Source organism: Tachysurus vachellii, chromosome 17 (assembly GCF_030014155.1).
Source record: "Tachysurus vachellii isolate PV-2020 chromosome 17, HZAU_Pvac_v1, whole genome shotgun sequence".
Classification (NCBI taxonomy): Eukaryota; Metazoa; Chordata; class Actinopteri; order Siluriformes; family Bagridae; genus Tachysurus; species Tachysurus vachellii.
In genome coordinates, this window is record NC_083476.1 from 15,288,550 (window position 1) to 15,306,763 (window position 18,214).

The 18,214-nt window shown below is 39.3% G+C and overlaps 1 protein-coding gene across 1 annotated transcript in view; it reads right to left on the reverse strand.

Annotated features, from left to right (window-relative positions):
- Nucleotides 1-18,214, reverse strand: part of arhgap32b (Rho GTPase activating protein 32b) — a 103,197-nt gene that overhangs the window by 28,850 nt on the left and 56,133 nt on the right. The window contains exons 6-7 of the mRNA XM_060890358.1: nucleotides 6,120-6,206; nucleotides 2,160-2,297 (exon numbers count right to left, since the gene is read on the reverse strand). Of these exons, the coding sequence (XP_060746341.1) occupies nucleotides 2,160-2,297; nucleotides 6,120-6,206 (225 nt within the window). The remainder of the gene's footprint in view (nucleotides 1-2,159; nucleotides 2,298-6,119; nucleotides 6,207-18,214) is intronic.

Sequence of the window (18,214 nt, forward strand, 5' to 3'; positions counted from 1 at the left end):
CAACTGGGAGAATGCAGTAACATGACGAATACAGCACTGATGGGATATATGCTAGCAGGACCTCTTTCTAATTTCCACCCAAATGTCACACTGGCACAGAAATCTGGCACCATCCTATAAAACTCAGTCCAAATAACTCAGTTAAAATTTTTTTTTTTTTTTTTAGTTTAGCAGCCTGTTTTTTTTTTGTTTTGTTTTTTTGTCAAATTCATAGGTGGGTTAGGGTTATGAATTTTGTCCAATTCAAAGGTGGAGTCCAATCTAGCAAGACCTCTAGCACCTGTCTAACAAATAAAGACTGAAGCTATGTTTCAAATTCCTTATTGTACACTGTAAGCCAACACAGTATGTACTATCACTTCCCTAGATTTTGTCAGGTAATAACCACGACTACACCAATCTGCTTTTTCCACTATATATATATATATATATATATATATATATATATATATATATATATATATATATATATATATATATATATATTCAATTTATATTGAATAAACACAAGTACAAAGTGAAAATGTATGAACAGAGATTTGATGGGAGAACTTTGGGCCATTAGTTTTGTCTAGGGAAGCCAATCACTTACATTGTATCCAATGTGACTGTCAACTGAGATGGGAAACAAACTTTTTAGTTGAGGTTGAAAAATCTTTTTGGTTTGTTGCTGTGGTGAGTCTTATATAATCTGCATGGCTCCTGATTCAAGTGCTGCTTGTTGCTTGCTGCTCTCAGAGGAATCCCAGCTCTGTACTGCACACTTAGACAGAAAATGAAAGGTTGCTTGCTGGTTTATTGGCTGCTAGTATGAAAGCCTGATAAACCTTTTGCTTTTAACCTGTTTCTGTGGTGTAGCTGTGTCCTTTGCTTGGTGTTTTTAGTTATTTTGTACAATCTAAATTAAAAGTGCCTGATGCCACCGTCCCTTACACCACCATAGCTCAAGCTGAAACCGCTGACTACAAAATGCATCCAACATGCATCCTTATTAATATTTGTTGTAAGACTATCATTTCATTTCTAAAAAAAAAAAAATAGGGGCTCTCAAACATCTTGTACAACTTTAAGAATGAAATAAATCTGGTTGTCTCAAATGTCCATATTATGGTTGTCTCAAATGTCCATATTACTTCCACTGGAGAAACTCACTTATGACATACACCAAAAGTCTAATGACTTTTGGCAGATATGGACACCTCTCTGGTGCCACATTAACAACCTCTCTTGATCCTCTGTATTACAGTGTAAATTTTGTTATTTGCCTGAATGTGCAATGTGTAATCTTTTTCACCTGATCGTCCATTTTTAATTGTTTTTTTTATTGTATACTTGAGACTGTATCGGTATGTTTATGTACATCAGAGTAACCGACCAATTAAAAAAAAAAAAAAAAGAATGAAAGAAATTTGTGATTGTGAAAACATCATTGTTATATTATAAATGTGTACAATCATATGTTGTCTATTGATTGCAATCATAGAGATTTTATTCCTGACATTTTCACCAACAGCGCTCATTAGATTCAAACTGAAGTTATTTATAGGCCTACTTGTTTTATGTTATTGTAGTTTAGATTAAACCCATTCGATTCATGTGATCAGCCACGCAGGCTAACAGGACCTCCTTGGCTATGCTTTACAAACTCCCTAACAAGCCCACTGCATGTACATCTACAGGAGTTAATGGTATACTGAAGTTAGGCCTCAAGAAAATGTTTTGATTTACCCATTTTAGGAAGATATAACAGATTAAATATCAGCTATGATGAGGAGCTTATGTAATGATGGAACAAAGCAACATACAGGAGTGTGTCCGCTTATCAATAAAGAAACAAAAAGCCTTCCATTACTGCTGGCCAGTAATTGAACTGTATAAACAACACCAAGACGCAGTCATTACAGCAGTTCAATGAAGTTGAGATGTGCCATAGCTCAAGTAAACAAATATAAAATATGAGGTGAAAAAAAATCCAATACAAACACTGTAGTAGAACATCTGAGTGTTTCTACAGCCATAACTACCAGATGCTATTAAAAACATGGACAGAGCTCTGAAGGTGACTCAGAGGATTTCAAATGACTGACCATGACACTTTAAAAGCCAAGACCAGTTGTCAAAGCAGTACAGAGAGTAGGTAGTTGTGTCAAGTGCCTTACCTCTGCTCTCTCCCTCAAGCTGTCATATCGAGGCAGCTCTGGGAGCTGGGAAAAGCGCCGGTCATAGATACACAGATGTAGGTGTTTGTCCAGGACACGAAAGTCTTCATAGCTGCGCCTCACCATCCAGCTTCGTCCCTGTGGAGTGATAAGAGAAGATCACTCAAGCAGTACACAAACTAGAACAACTATTACAACCATCTGCCATCCTAGGTTTCCCCCACTGCAATAGCAACACACAGATTGGAGACATGATCAGGAAAAAAATACAGAATGATGGAGCTGGGCCTGGATAAAAAAACTCTTACTTGGAGTCAAGCCGAATGTCCAGGGTGTTTTGGCTGTGTGTTTAATGTGTTGTGTGTGTAAGTGGTTAAGCTTAGGCATATAGAAAGACCTGGATCAGACCCAGCTCCACTCACTGGACTTTTCAAGAATCATCTACGACCCTGACCAGAATATAGTGTTTACTAAAGACGCAAAAAAAGAATGTCTTACAAATGTCTTACTATGACAAAAAAAACACTACAACTCATGTTCATTCTTTGATTATTACTTTGCAGTGTTCCATGTTTTCATTTTTTGTTCCAAGTTTTCAGACAGTCCTGAACTTAATTCTTTTGTCAAGCCTGTAAGTCAATATATGTAGGGAAGCAAACCTGAAACCTTCTGAATCGCTATATTCAGCTTTTGTTTGCTCAATTTCTACTGTTAGGATATTGATAATTATTGTTAATTCATTTGAATTACCTTCCTTTATAACCCTAATATGCATGCAAATCATTTGAAAAACCGGAAAATAGGAAAGAAAAAAATAGCAGACCATTTTCAAAATGCATTAGGCATCAATACGCACCATAACTGGTATATGTCATACATAAATGACATAACGTCATTCTGAACAGCAAAAATTGAGATGAATAGTGGAGTTTTAAATCATCATAGGTTCTGCTTCGGTTACTGTTAACAGACTTCCTCTAAATCTTTCGCAAAAGCTTTGCTGACATCCTCCACCTCCAGAAATCAAAGATTATAGCATTGTCTGTTCTGAGCATCCTTAAACACATCCATTATATAGCCACTGTAGCATATAAAAAATGTATATGCAGATGAGCTGCATATCCAGTACTGTTAACGTGAAAAATAAAATGTAAAACTGACATAGAAGCTGAAAATGACATAACCTATAAACTATTAACCTTTACTAACATTAGTACTGGCTCTGTAGATGAACAGCAGGATGTGAAATGGTCATCCTGCTTGTTGTGTTATGGTGGGATGTAACTTCTCTTCTTCCCCATTCCACACATGATGTGATGTGTCCTTTGTGAGACATCCATCATAGTGGCAGGTTTCTGGAGCCTGACTCTGAGTGTACCATAAAGCTGTCTATCCAGTACGCCAGCACACCCACAGAGCAGGCGCTGCCAAGAAAGCGGCTTTAACAACCCTCTCTCTGAGCTGTTTAGCTCACAACCTTCATGGCTATTTATTTCAAAACACACCACAACATGCTAATATTAGCTTCACAGAAACAAGTGGAAATTATAGATGAAATCAAAAACATGCTGAATCACCAAAATATCAGTCTATTTTTCCAAATTCGGATTACTCTGATATTCTGTTCATTTTTCTCCCTTCATTGTCCAACTCACAGAGCTCTAATCCAAGACAAAACCTCTGTGCCTTTGGTATGGCTTTGAAAGATCCCTCTGAACTGCAGCCATGGCTGAGGAGAAGACATTGGGAAAATAAACAAGGGAGTGCAGCCGGTGGTGTTTTATTCTTCTGCTCCCATTTGGTTTTGACTGGAGCTACCATTGTTTGGGACTCCTTCTTTAAGAGAGTGTAGAACTAAAACGACCTATCCATGTGTGTCTGCACTTTCCCGGGGATAATTTGACACCATTGTTATTTTTTGTCGTGGTTGTTATTGCAGAAGGAGCAGGCTTGTGGATTGGGTACTCCTCTCATTTTTCCATATAATCAGTATGAGAGATGAAATTCAGGCAAGTGCATGAGCAGGTTTCTAGCAGCCTTCACTCATTCACTGCTTTTCTGTGATGTAGCTAAGAAACCTTTTTTACTTTGAGATATTTAACATGTTTGCAGAATCATAACAAAAACACTCAAAAAGACAAAAACAAAAAGCCTCAAACAAAAATTACAGTTTGAAAAGCACATTTCTGTTATCAGAGGTCCATGATGAGAGAATGAGAAGAGTCCTTCAGAAGAAGGAATTTTCTGGAATTTTTGTACACGTTTCTGCATAGGATCTTCACAATCTTGTATACTACAGTCTGACTGACACTATGCACTTTAATTTGTCTGTTTCTAGAAGAAAACAAAGCATTAACACTATGACATAATGAGCTTTTTAGAGCAGGATATAGCCACAGGATTAAAAACAAGGTCAGTATTAGTAATTAGAGCTTTATCTGAAGCAGTGTGCAGTGATTGCCAACTGACTGTGAGAAAAGAACTGTGGTTGGTCATCTTCCAAATCAAATTACCTTGGTTTCTGAAAAAAATTGACCACATTTATCGACAGAATGGAAAAGATTCTATAGTGGTCTGTCTTGCATTAAAAATATTTGAAAACCTGTTCAATTCAAAAATAAAACCATCACCTCTTCTGTTTCACAAATACCTCATTTTATCGTTCGTTTGTTCATTCGTTCATTCATCCAACATTCATCCATCTTCACGATCCTTTTTCACACTCTGTGTGATTCAGGTTTTTGAAAGGTGGAACAAAATCATAGAACACAATAACTTGTGCTATGTGCAAAAGTTTGCAAAGATACTAACTGCCAAGCAAAAGTCTAACTCTCTTACAGTCACTAGAGGTTTAAGGTTAGCATGTACATCCTTCTTCTGCTTATGCAGGGGAGCTCAACACATTTGGAAGAGAGCATTAACCACCTTATTCTACATTAATGAGCAAACAGATGCCAGTGATTGTTTTGTGTCACACCACAAGAATGAGAGAGCACAGAAAATCTTTATCCTTTGGACTCCCAACCATGAATTGGTGTGGAACTTGTGGTCTCCTGATGATAAGGCCAATGCTTTCTGTTGTCCCTCTCAGAAGCCACAGTAACCGAGCTTGTATTCCTGATTGATTGACCATTTGAGAAGCAGCAGAGCGTTCTTTGATGCACCTGGCTGTCAAAAGACTGCAAAGAATATCATCACCTCGCTTTGAAACTCCTGCGTATGATTTGTAATTAGCTACACATTCACTTGATTGCCAATTCAGGCATGAATTTCAAACCTTTACTGGATCATTTGTTTGGCAATCTCTTGTTTCCATGATCTCAGACTCATTTATCATTCTGTTTTCCCTGACAGTTTTCTTCTAACAGAATTGCACCATTGCTTCTAGAGTTTCAGAGAACCCTTTACACTGGTTAAGCCAAGTTTCTGTGTTAATATCACTTCTACTCTCGAGTATCTCTTTGAGTCTTGTTTTTCTCTTGGGCTCTGATGGGAGTTTTGTCACTTTTTTTCCAAGAGCTTAAATTATGCAAAGATGCTTTGTGTGCTTTCTGTATAAAAATATGAAAAATTAGAGGCTTTGTCACTGAAGCTGCAGGGGATATTATTTGTTTCTGGGTTATTTCCCTCTAAGGTATTGAGTAACAGTGACGGTAACAGTGTGTATTGTGTTACTTAGAGGAAAGTTCTATCCTGCTTCCTCATGCACAAGATTGGCTATTGCTGCTCCAAATAAGGAGAGAAAATATATGCCACCCTTCCATGATAGCAGTAACTCTGCTGAGTTGGGCCACAGCACACCACTCCATCCACAGATATAGGATTTAGACTATTCCTAGCACTATAAATGTAGCACAAGTAGCACTAATTTTAAAGAAGCTGGTCATCCAGTTGTTTGCATATGCCAACAGTATTTATTGTATCATGAACAAAGCAGTCTGATCTTAAAAAGTGCTGCACCTGACAGTAGATGTGAACCAGGTACACCAGCTCTTTTGACTCCAGGCCATTCCGGCTGACTTCGCTCTGCTCTTCGGCGAGGCTCAGCTGAAAAACACACAAGGAAACACGGATGTAAATAAGAGAGTCAGGTGCATACTGTTAAATTGAAGGCACATTAACATTAGCAGTTTTACATCATCTGGGCCTTCACTAAGGCTCCATTCACAGCAGTTTATTTAGGTGCTATAGCTGAGGAGACACTGGATGATTTGTCACCAGCTGAGCATTTTTCCTACATACCATGAATAATAGATGAAGATAAATGGGATTAGTGCAGCAGTGTGTTAAACTGGCAGAGAGGGAGATTGCTGCTATTCTACTGAGATGACGTCTTCAAGTGCACACAAATCAAATCACCTGAGTGTGTTTTTCATAAAGAAATGCCACCATGTGTAGGTACATGCCTTAGTGTATGAACCTAATTCACAAATAAAACAAATAGAAAGTTACATTCCCTAATTATTGTTATTGTTATTATTGTTAACAGTACGTAATTGGGAATAAACTAGCATCTGCCGATTCCTACATACCACATCCCTTTCTTCCTGTTACTTGCTGATGTGATGAGATTCGAAAGCAGAAACACATCTAAGTAATGGTCAGGTACAGAAATCACATTAAGCTTGATATTCCAGTTCTCAATGTGCACAGTAAGCTTGTGTCAACTGATGATGGTATTGAGTGCCTATAGAATTGAATGCCAGAATAAACATTGGGCTTTACAGGTGACAAATTGCTCTCTGTACTGCGTAACTCTGTCCAGTTCCTGTACAGAATTTCAGAATTATGGCTTAGCAAAGCTTTATTGCAGGTGAAAAAAAATCACTCTGTCTCCTGCATGTAAAAGAAATGCCAGGGCTTAGAGAGTGAGGATTTCAGTAAGGATCTAAAACATTTGACCATCTTCTCAAAATATAAACAAACACAAGCATGACAAATTAAACAACATGAACATGTGTTAGTAAGGTGCTGTGCCACCAAAAACAACCCAAACTGTTTCAATTCAGCTTGGGACCAATTCTACACATCCCTGAAACTATACTGGAGAACTAATCATTGTTCATCAAGCCAAAACACATCGCTCTAAAAATTTCCCAAATGTTCCAGCTGGGTTGAGAAAGCCACTGCCTTCCATATGATTTACACAATTTTAAAAAGTCTTATTATTTTAAGAAACACTTTTATGCATTGGAACAAATTATATACATGGTTACTGGAGTTTTTAGATTCTTATTGTTGTGTGTGTGTGTGTGTGTGTGTGTGTGTGTGTGTGTGAGTGACATCTCTCCTTTGCCTGCTGTGAATAATTCTATGATTGACACATCATTACTACTGAGCCTCAGATGTTGACAATAAAAGATTGGGAAGCACCTCAGAAAAAAGCATGCATTTATGTGAAAACACACACACACACACACACACACACACACACACACACACACACACACACACACACACACACACACACACACACACACACACACCTACTCTACAAACAATGATGCCTTTCTAAATCAGCCTCAACATCAATAAACAAATAGCGATCTCTGTATCTGGCTTTGTGTCATCTGGCTTGGTGAGGCATTTAGCAGCAGTCTTTTTTATATATTCCACAAGACACATTTGCAATTATTTATTCCAGTTAACACATTGACAGAAGCTTTGGCAAGTGTCTAAAGCTCAAGCTCAAATTGAATCTCTACACTCACAAACGATGAGCTCATTTGAACCTTGCTTAACAATGTGATCTGTGCATGAATATTAATACTCGGGTAATGAATGATCCAATCTCACGCTTGTGCTCACACTCACTATTTATATGCAGTTCCATCGCCTGTTATGATTGGATCCCATTTCCCATTTACATGGTGTAATTGTGTGTGTGTGGGTGTGTATGTGTGTGGGTGTGTATGTGTGCGTGCGTGCGTGTGCGTGTGTGTGTGTGTGTGTGTGTGTGTGTGTGTGTTTGGGGGGGTCTGGGGGAGGAGAAAGAGGCATCAACTAACTGAAAGTCTTGTTTGATTTTCTTCTGGTTCTTATGTCACTACCATGAACACATTTACTTTTGTTGGCCTACACAGTATACAGCAGCTGGACCGACCCAGTTACATTACAAGTCATGAGTAAAGGAGTTTTAACACCTTCAGAAACAAGATATAAACTCCCCTTACATACTATCCAGCTTTAATTCTATAAGACAGCAGAGATATTGTCATGAAACCTGAATTATAACTGGGGACAAAGAATACCAAATCTTTATTAGGGTGTTTTTTAAGGTCTGAAAAGTGCACAGTGTGGATTCTGAAACACAAATACAGCCGGCTGTAAATTCTGAGATAAACCATCCTTGAGTTAATACTTATTTCTTCAAGCATGGAGGAGCTTTAGTGGGATTGTTTGTTTGAATTGAATCTACATAAACCTATTAAAACCTACAGGCATTTACAGAGCATAACAGACAATCAGCTCCTCATACTACAAAATCAGCTCCTCATACTACAAAATCAGCTCCTCATACTACAAAATCAGCTCCTCATACTACAAAATCAGCTCCTCATACTACAAAATCAGCTCCTCATACTACAAAATCAGCTCCTAATACTACAAAATCAGCTAGATTTTTTCACTTTTTTCTGTCTTTTTCTTGCATGATCTTTCTTTTGTTCTCTCACATTTTCCACATTTTGCAGGATGCATGGTTTGTTTGTTTGCTTCTTTCTTTCTTTCTTTCTTTCTTTCTTTCTTTCTTTCTTTCTTTCTTTTCAGGTAAAACGGTTTGTTACTCTGCTGTGTACAATGGAAGGGTGGGCTACTGGCATATTCATGGGAAAATGAGGCTGAACAGTTAAAGAAGAGATCACAGACGGCATGGCAGTGAATGTGAGGTTGTGGTTTTCACCCGGCTCATTAGTAAAGCTGCACTTCTGTCCAGCTGAGCTGCAGTAATCATCACACTGCTTATGAGAAAGAGAGACTCTTCCAAAAACTAAGCAATGAGAGAGAATGACCTATTTCTCCAGAACAGCTCAATACAGCCGCTGCTAAACCACAGAGCACTAACACACTCACTATAGACAGAGCACGGAAAAACGTCCCTCTGAGAGTGCCAGGACCATGAACCTATCCTGGCTCTTAGGTGCCGAGTTGAAATAAAAATACTTTCCCTATGACCACATGATTTTTTTATAGGTAATGCTAGTAAATAAGACCAAAAATATTGTACTTTTGTATAGCTTTGGAAAATCATTAAATGCCTTTATTCCACTGTGGATGCATTCCGGCCGAAAGTAAGAAGCATTTTTATAGTTAGTTTAATATTCTGGGCAACAATGTTAGCACATTACTATGCCTGGGTAATAATTTGATCAATTGTCCAACCTTCTCACGTGATATCATCAGAAGGACTATTCTATGGTTATGGACTTTGCAGGACAGACAGGGAAACTTCAAATGAACCGATATAAATAAGGTTAAAGCATGCACAGAGCCCCTTGCAGAAAACAGCTGGAGTATAGATCTTAAAGTTAACAGCAGACGCAAAGCTCATTGATTAGCTCCCTTGGTAAGAAATGTGAGCCAAACATCTGTATCCTTTAGGTAGGAGGTGCAGAACAGACTATAAGTGAAAGGAGAACAAATCAGGAGCAGTAAGAGGACTGAATAAATAAGGGAAAGCAAAAACAGACAGAGGAGGGACTCACAGAGTAGCAGCGTCCTGTCTGCACCGGTTAAGATGGTTAAGCCAGTCTTTTGTTCCTCCTTAATGCTTCCTCCCCCTCAGCCCGCCTTCCATCTCCATCACTCAGCGGGAGCGTGGTTTGTGGGAGACACACACACTTGCCGTTCCACTCACTAGATAACGGTGGTGCTGCCTCTCTAGTGCTCTGTCCTGACACGATAGTAAGACTTCGCTCCTCCCACTGACGCATTCATACAAATGCATGCAGCAGAATGATGACCGGGCTGCTTTTAATGGATTCTACAAGACTGCTGTGATTTCTAAGCTCCGCTGTTTTGTTTCTCTCATCAAACCCCTGATGCACCACACTGTCAATCCAAGTCCTGTTTCTTCAGCATGGGAGGAAACCACATGCCAGAGGTTCGATGAACAGAGAATGATGAATAAGAGCAGTTCTGCTCTGTGTACCAGTCTGGAATATCCTTTCAGCAGCACATGCTGTAAATCCCTCCTGCCTTCCCCTCTGTGCTCCCTCCTCCCCTACACACTCTCATTGGTACAGTCCGTGGGACAAAGCAGTGAACTAGTACACCAAAAGGCAACGCTGGAAGGAGGGGGGATGCCCTTGCAACAGCCCAGACTGCATCTCCAGCACGTGCCCTTATGCGCTCTTTTCCCCCTCTGGGATTAATGCGAGTCAGACGTAAGGAACACAGTGACAGAGACAAATGCAGGGAGAAGGCATGGGACAATAGGTGCTTGGGCAGGAAAAAAATGAAAACAATAATATCAAGTGCAGAAAACCTCCAGATTACTCATTAACAAATCCATGCTGTTTTCCATTTGTTTTGCTTTTTTAAACCTGGCTGTATGAGATCGATCCAGCTGGCTGTGCGGACATCTCCAAGCTAATCATGCAATTCCAAAGCAGGACAGTCGATCTTCTCCAGAGCGCATATGGTTTTAGATGAGAGGTGAACTTGAGGCAATGGCTGTGATAGGAGTGTTAAAACACATAGGCTATGGATGAATAAAATTTGCCACAGCTGCAATGGCATGCCATCACATCTGAGGACAATTATATAGACTTTCCTGGAGGAGCCTCAAGACACAGAGCAGCCACACGGAAGAAGAGAAGGAGCCAAGAAACTGGCAAACAAGTGAGAAATCTCTCCTAAGAAACTGTGGGGAATAAAATAAATGGTCGTGTCCATGTTGTGGAATCAGAAATATACTGTGATTTCAGTAATGCAAGCCAAAGTGAGTGCTCAGGGAGTTAAAAAAAAGCAACCAAATGCAAAGATGATCTCAAAATTGACCTGAACCTTTCCACAGTCAAGTTCATATGACACACAGTTTGCAAGGAAAACAATGATCGAATACAGAGCTTTTATTGTAGTCCCTAAAGAACACAGAAATCACACTATGTAATGATTATTGCTGAAATATCAGAATTAAGTCACTAAAATATCCAGATTAGTTTTCCCCTCATAAAACAAATGAGTGTGGTGCATGTTGTAGGGTTGAGTCTGTGCCTCAAATAACACATTCAACAAACATAAAAAACGGGCTATAATTATAAAATACAGGTTACATTATATGAGGTTACATTTAAACTCATGTAAACGATGCCACAATAATGCCATAGCCCTCCCTAGCCAGGAGCCCAGTGTCGGAGGGATGGTACATTCTCTGTCCTAAAAAAATCTGAGTCAAAGTAAGGTCACATATCTGAGTACTGAATCTACATAGGAGATGAAGCCCCTTATTATATATATATCCATGTTATATTTATTGCATTAACCAGGTGCAGAAAACATGGCCTGGAAATTTGTACTAAAATTCACCAGCATGTAAATATATTAAAAACCTTCCAAAAAAGAAAAAGTCACTCACAGGATGTGGCTGTTGCTTTTAGTCTGATGACTTTTCAAGAAGTGGTGTCTAACCCTGAAAGAGCACCTTGCAATTCCTAAATATCATCAAAGCAAATAAGATTAATGGTGCTGCAGAAATGTCCTGTTTCTTTTGGTCCTATGTGAGAGGAAGTAATAATGCTAGTAATAAAGTAGGCCATGTCTCATCTGTCTGTTTTCACCGGCTTAATGAAAAACCTGACGCTCTGCTCTACAGATCCTGCTCAGCAGCTAGCGCACACATGCAGCATCGCTTTATTATTAGCAGTGTAGCCCAGTTTCAAACTTCAAAATAAACAGGACCCTTTATTCCACATTATATATTTTCACACTCTGTTGAAATAAGGGGGCCAAGCTAGTGTCAGGTGCTTTCAATGCGACACATTTAGAGAGTTACACAATATGTGCATGGCAAAGATGGATGTACTAAAGCAGCCGAGCAGAGAGTGGAGGTTAAATGTGGTGGAAAGTAGAAGAGGCTGTGGACAAGCAAAGAGGAGCGCAAAAAGGTCTAAAAAGGCACGAGTTACAGGTATAGAGTACACTTTTATCCATTAGCAGCTAGAAAACCATTCAAGTGATTTTTCGTGAAAAATCATTGCTAAGGTTTTAGCAATTTGAAACATTTGCAGGCAAAGACTACATACATCAGCAAAATTTTCTGTATATAGACAATACTTGTTTCTATTACTTATTATTAACCATAAATGTTTACATATGGCCAACAGTCTGTAGGCCTCCTGACCATCACAACTAAAAATCATAGCACATTTAGTCCCTCTGCAGTTCTAATATCTTCTACTCTTCTAGGAAGGCTTTCCACTAGATTTTGAAGCGTGGTTGTGGGGATTTGTGCTCACTCGGCCAGAAGATGAGGAAACCTCAAGTTCTTCCAATCCAACTCTGGAAACCATATCTTCATGAAGCTCACCTTGTGCACAGAGGCACGGTCATGCTGTAACATGCTTGGGCTGCTTAGATGCAGTGAAAGGAAATCTTTATTCTACCGCACACAAAGACTTTGTGCACAATTGAGTGCTCCCAACTATTTTTTGGGAAAGTTTGGGGAAGAAACACATACAGATACACATGCATGTCATATCACAGAAGGATGTTGTTTTTAACTGCAAACGTTTCAAAAGACTTCCACATTTTCTGTATAGCAACAAACCATGAACAGTTTTGCCAAATGTTATGAGAAAAAGTAATGGTAATGTTTTTGACAGGTAAAACCTTGCAATTAGGCATCAATTTTGTGTTGTGTGGCATTATTTATTCTACAGTAAAACAGAAACCATACACAAGCGTTGAGAAAAAAAACCTTTGCTTCCACTTTCCCTCACAAAGCTTATCTTTAACAAATGACGGTCTTCTAAATGGAACTAGAGTTAATAGCTTAGCACTTAGAGACAGACGAGTTATTACAACCTCATAATGTATTATCTATAGGCTCCAGTTTTTCATTACAGAACAGTGTTAAAGGTGAAGTATATAGATGATTTCTTGAATTTGACTGGTCATAGTTTAATTCATTACATCAAAACAACTCACAGGTTAATATTAATATACTCCTTCTAATATGTTTAATATACATCTAATATGTCTAATATATCATTTCTATACTGCTAATTTGAATGAACTTGTCGGAAAATAAACAGATTAAAACTAGTTATTTAATTTAAAGAAATCTACTTGCAGAAAATAGATCAGACCAAATGCATGCATTGCAATATTGACGCTGTATTTTACACATGTAATTTCACGTAATATGCTCAAGCTCTGGGGGGGCACGGTGGCTTAGTGGTTAGCACGTTCGCCTCACACCTCCAGGGTCGGGGTTCGATTCCCGCCTCCACCTTGTGTGTGTGGAGTTTGCATGTTCTCCCCGTGCCTCGGGGGTTTCCTCCGGGTACTCCGGTTTCCTCCCCCGGTCCAAAGACATGCATGGTAGGTTGATTGGCATCTCTGGAAAATTGTCCGTAGTGTGTGATTGCGTGAGTGAATGAGAGTGTGTGTGCCCTGCGATGGGTTGGCACTCCGTCCAGGGTGTATCCTGCCTTGATGCCCGATGACGCCTGAGATAGGCACAGGCTCCCCGTGACCCGAGGTAGTTCGGATAAGCGGTAGAAGATGAATGAATGAATGAAATGCTCAAGCTCTCTCACGTGCAAGAAAATGGGATAAAAGTTTGCCTGCTATAACATTAGAAGTCATAATATTTAAATGCATTCAAGCACTGTATTGTAGAGTAATTGAAATGGAAACGATTTGGAATAGCCATAGGCTGGGTGAATATCTCACACTGAATGGGGGTGGTGATGGATACGAACAGTGATTACTCACCCATCCACTGGTGGGGGTTTAAATGCTCTGAAAAGAAATTAATATTAACTAGAAAATGGAGGTTAAAATCACAGACATAATTAGAACAAGATATATTCCCTAATATTCCATACTTCACACAGACTGCTTATAATTCAAATATTTACTTAGCTCTAACACTGACTGTGCCCAGCGTGCAGCTTTACAGAACGCTGATGTACACAGAAACACACAGTAGGGGGTGGGGTCAAAGAAAAGCTCTGCAGCTTGAAACCCCTCCCCCAGACATTTGTTTTCTCCATCAGTAAGTACTCCACTACACCAGCTGAGACACCGTGTCATTATGGCGTGTACACACAGTGCACGTGCTCAGTGTACACATGCGCAGGCAAGCGTGGCCACTGCAGCATTTCTGAGATGCTCAGAGTGAAAGCTGGCAGCTCACGATCAACCAGTTCTTACAGGGTCTGGGCTCTAAGGATGCTGACGCTACAACAGCACTCCCAAAGGACTCCGGAGGAAAACTCAGTCCAAGCGCACTAATATAGAACTTGATTATACAGAGCAGGATAAACCCTAAACCAGAATTCATTTAGCACTGAACACAATCACTGCACAGTAAAATGTGTGCTGACTATTAAAAGGTTTGATGGAAAGCAGCTCTTGTATTAAATGCGTTTCATTCTGAAACAGGAATTCACAGTGATTGCTTGACTGACTTACACAATACCCAAATGCATTAAAGATACCAACACACGTTATACTTAATTTATACTACGAACAGTTCAAAAGAACTTCTCAGTAGCTGGTAAACATCAACATCCCTGCACACTCTCCCTGTGCCCAAGAATGAGATAGCGCTCTATTTCCAGAGCCCTTTCCAGGTAATGTGCCTCTTGTGCTGTACATTATGTTTCAGTTTAAATATATTTGGGAGAATATGAATTTATTTTTAAGCCATAGTACATGTTATTCCTTGAAAGGTTTTCATGCAGTTAATTTTATTCAGAAAAAAATGCACATGAAAACAATAAAGCTTTTTCTTCCTTCAAATTTTGTTCAAAATATCCTTAGAATCAAATTGAATACAGTTACAGCATCATAAATCCAATAAAAACATGCCTAGAATTATAATAGTATTGTTGCACCCCTTTTTTCTTTTGGCTTTTCCCTTCAGGGGTCGCCACAGCGAATCATCTCTCTCCACCTATCCCTATCTTCTCCATCCTCAACACTTGCACCCACTAGATTATAGCACCCCTACTTGGAGTTATTATTATTATTATTATTATTATTATTATTATTAGATTGTACGCCTGACAGAATGTTTTCAAATCAGTAACGTAAATGTAAGAACAGTGGTGAAACTGAGCAAATACAGAGCAGTGCAGCATGTCACTATGAGAACGCTGCTAAAATCACGTTAAGCAAAACTAAACACATAGCCAAACTTGAATAAAATCTTTCATGGGTGATGCAAGTGTAGAAAATTCTTAGCCAAAGACTTGCTGCATTTTGTTCAAGGGCATAAACACAATATGCTTCCACAAAGACTTCATTATAGTAGGTCATACAGAAGCCTCTCCTCCTTTATGCTCACACAATCATTACTCTGTATTAAAGCAATTATGGAACTCATCATGCTTTGTGGTTAATATACATTAGTTAGAACACGTTAGCTTAATTAATTTGAAAGAACCTAAACAAGAGCAAGCCCAACAGAGCCAGCTTATGAACGGATAATTGGTCCACTCTTGTTATAACGATAATAGAGTGCTATAAATCCACCTGGCCATGGCAAACTATATCATAAGGTAAGTTTTAATTAAAAAAAATAACAGCAATTATGAGGGCCATCAAAACGGTTATAAAAACAGTAATTGTTCCAATAACACTAAGATATAATAAGTTTGTGATGCCCTGTATTTTGATACTGATATATCCCCAGTTTACCCACTAAAAAAGAGAATGTTCAAAATGAGCTTTTATTCTGTTATATCATCAAGGGATTTTAAAAGACAACAAACTGCAAACAGTTTTGTTTTTCTTCATGCTGTGAGGTTTTATTGGGCACTTGCATACAAATGTACTGTTCTAATCCGATATAAACCATCATGGTCTACGGTTTACACAGCAGAAATCAGATAATTATTGTACTACTGGTGGATAGATCCTGTGAAATTGTTCAAATCTGAGTAAGGAAGAATGCAATATATTCAGCAGATGAAAAGCCAAATGACAGCATAAGCAATCACCAGAGTAAAAAAGCAGCACAGGTTAGCTTTATTTTGGATCTTTGTGAGACAGAATAATAAAGGCAATCAGTCAACTAAAGGCAGAACTCAACCAAATATTTCCTCTGCCTCATAAATCTGGGCAGCGACATTAACAGTGCAGAAGCCGTATCTGTTTCCAACAGCCTGCCCAAGACTAGCAGATGGTGCAAATCAACACATTAATACTGGCCTGAAAATAAACAGCTGACCATTCCAAGCTGAGAGGAGACACCGGGCTTCCCTGTCCTGCAGTGAGGACGGACAGAGGATGGGCGAATGGGATGAATTTTCCTCCAGTATCTTTTTTCCCCAGGTTGACTGGCCTTCTTCAGTGGAGTGGCACACTGGCATGATGCTGCTAAGTGGCCCCACTTGAGGCAGCACTACAACTCTAACATCAAACTGATGTGTGTGGGGTTGACAGTAGACATACTGACCCCTGGGGTGGAGGAGGCTTCTCTCTGCCGCTTCTCTTCAGGCTGTCTAATATCTTAAAGAGCCCACATGCCGTCTACTATGGATGAGAGGTGAAAGTGGTTGACTCTCTCAACACATATAAAAGATGTGGAGAGACCGATTTAGAAAGGGAAATGGATACAGTGACAGCTACAGATCTGAGAAGACTGAGGCATGTTTTTTTTGGGCTGTTACACACACACACACACACACACACACACACACATAAGCAAGCTGGCATGGACACTAAAACCAGTATGTAAAAGGAGAAAGAAAGCCCTCTACTGCCAACACGAACAACTTAGCAACCTAGCAAAGGTTGAAAAAAAAGCACCCTGATCTCAGTCAATACACTGCATGGTAAAAGTATTTATATATATTCCAATAATTTTTAAAAAGAAACTGCAATCTAACACAGTGTGACCACTATACTCTATGGTCAAAAGTATGTGGACACCTGCCGTCAGTGTGCTATGCCTCCTCGTCCTATTAGTATCCAGATCTTACTATTGCTCTTATGGCTGAATGGGCACCGACCCCCACAGTCATTCTCAACGGCAAAAATATAAAAAAAAAAAATTTTAACAAAAAAGGATTCAAGTTTAGAAACAGACGAAAAAAAATCTCTGGGGAGAACTAGCAAAATATACAATAGTAAAAATGTACAAAGCATATTCTGACTGAGTGCATATACTGTTATATCAAACTACAGCAACATTAATAGAGCAAAAATTTAAGACTGTAGAGACTGTAGCACTAAAAAGATGTTTTTATAATGCATCAGACACGACAAAGAGATATACTGATTCATTTTGTCTGAGCAGCCTAATTGGTCTTTGTAAAACACAGTGGTGTCTATATTATATACACTGTAATGTTTAAAGTATAGATGGAGGAGCATCCACATGGTAGTGAGGCTGTGGAGTAAACTATGTGTTATTGAGGTGTGCTTCCATGTGCCAGAGCTGGAGTGCCATTTGAGATGGGAGTGAAATGGGGTCAGGAACAGCACGTGGCCCAGTAACAGCACAGTCAGAGTCACTGTAAAATCCTCACAGCAACTGGATCCTTTCACTCACTCACTCAGCAGGCCAGCAGGGGAATCCATGGAAACTATTTCCTTTGGTTTAACAGTCAATGAGGCCTTAGAACACACAATCCAAGGGGGGTAAACACACACCCTGCTACAGCCTGTCTATTTTCTGCAATTTGCAATTTCAGGCTTGGCTGTAACTAAATCTGAGTAGCACTTTAGTCTTTGACTCATTGTGGTTCCTGTGCAGTGCCAGGTACCACGCCGCACGCTTCCAGTGACGGCTCCAGTAAGATCTGCAGCACAAGTCTTTCATTGTGTGCAATGGCAAAGCCAGGGACAATAAACCTCCCTACGTCCACTGTCCATTG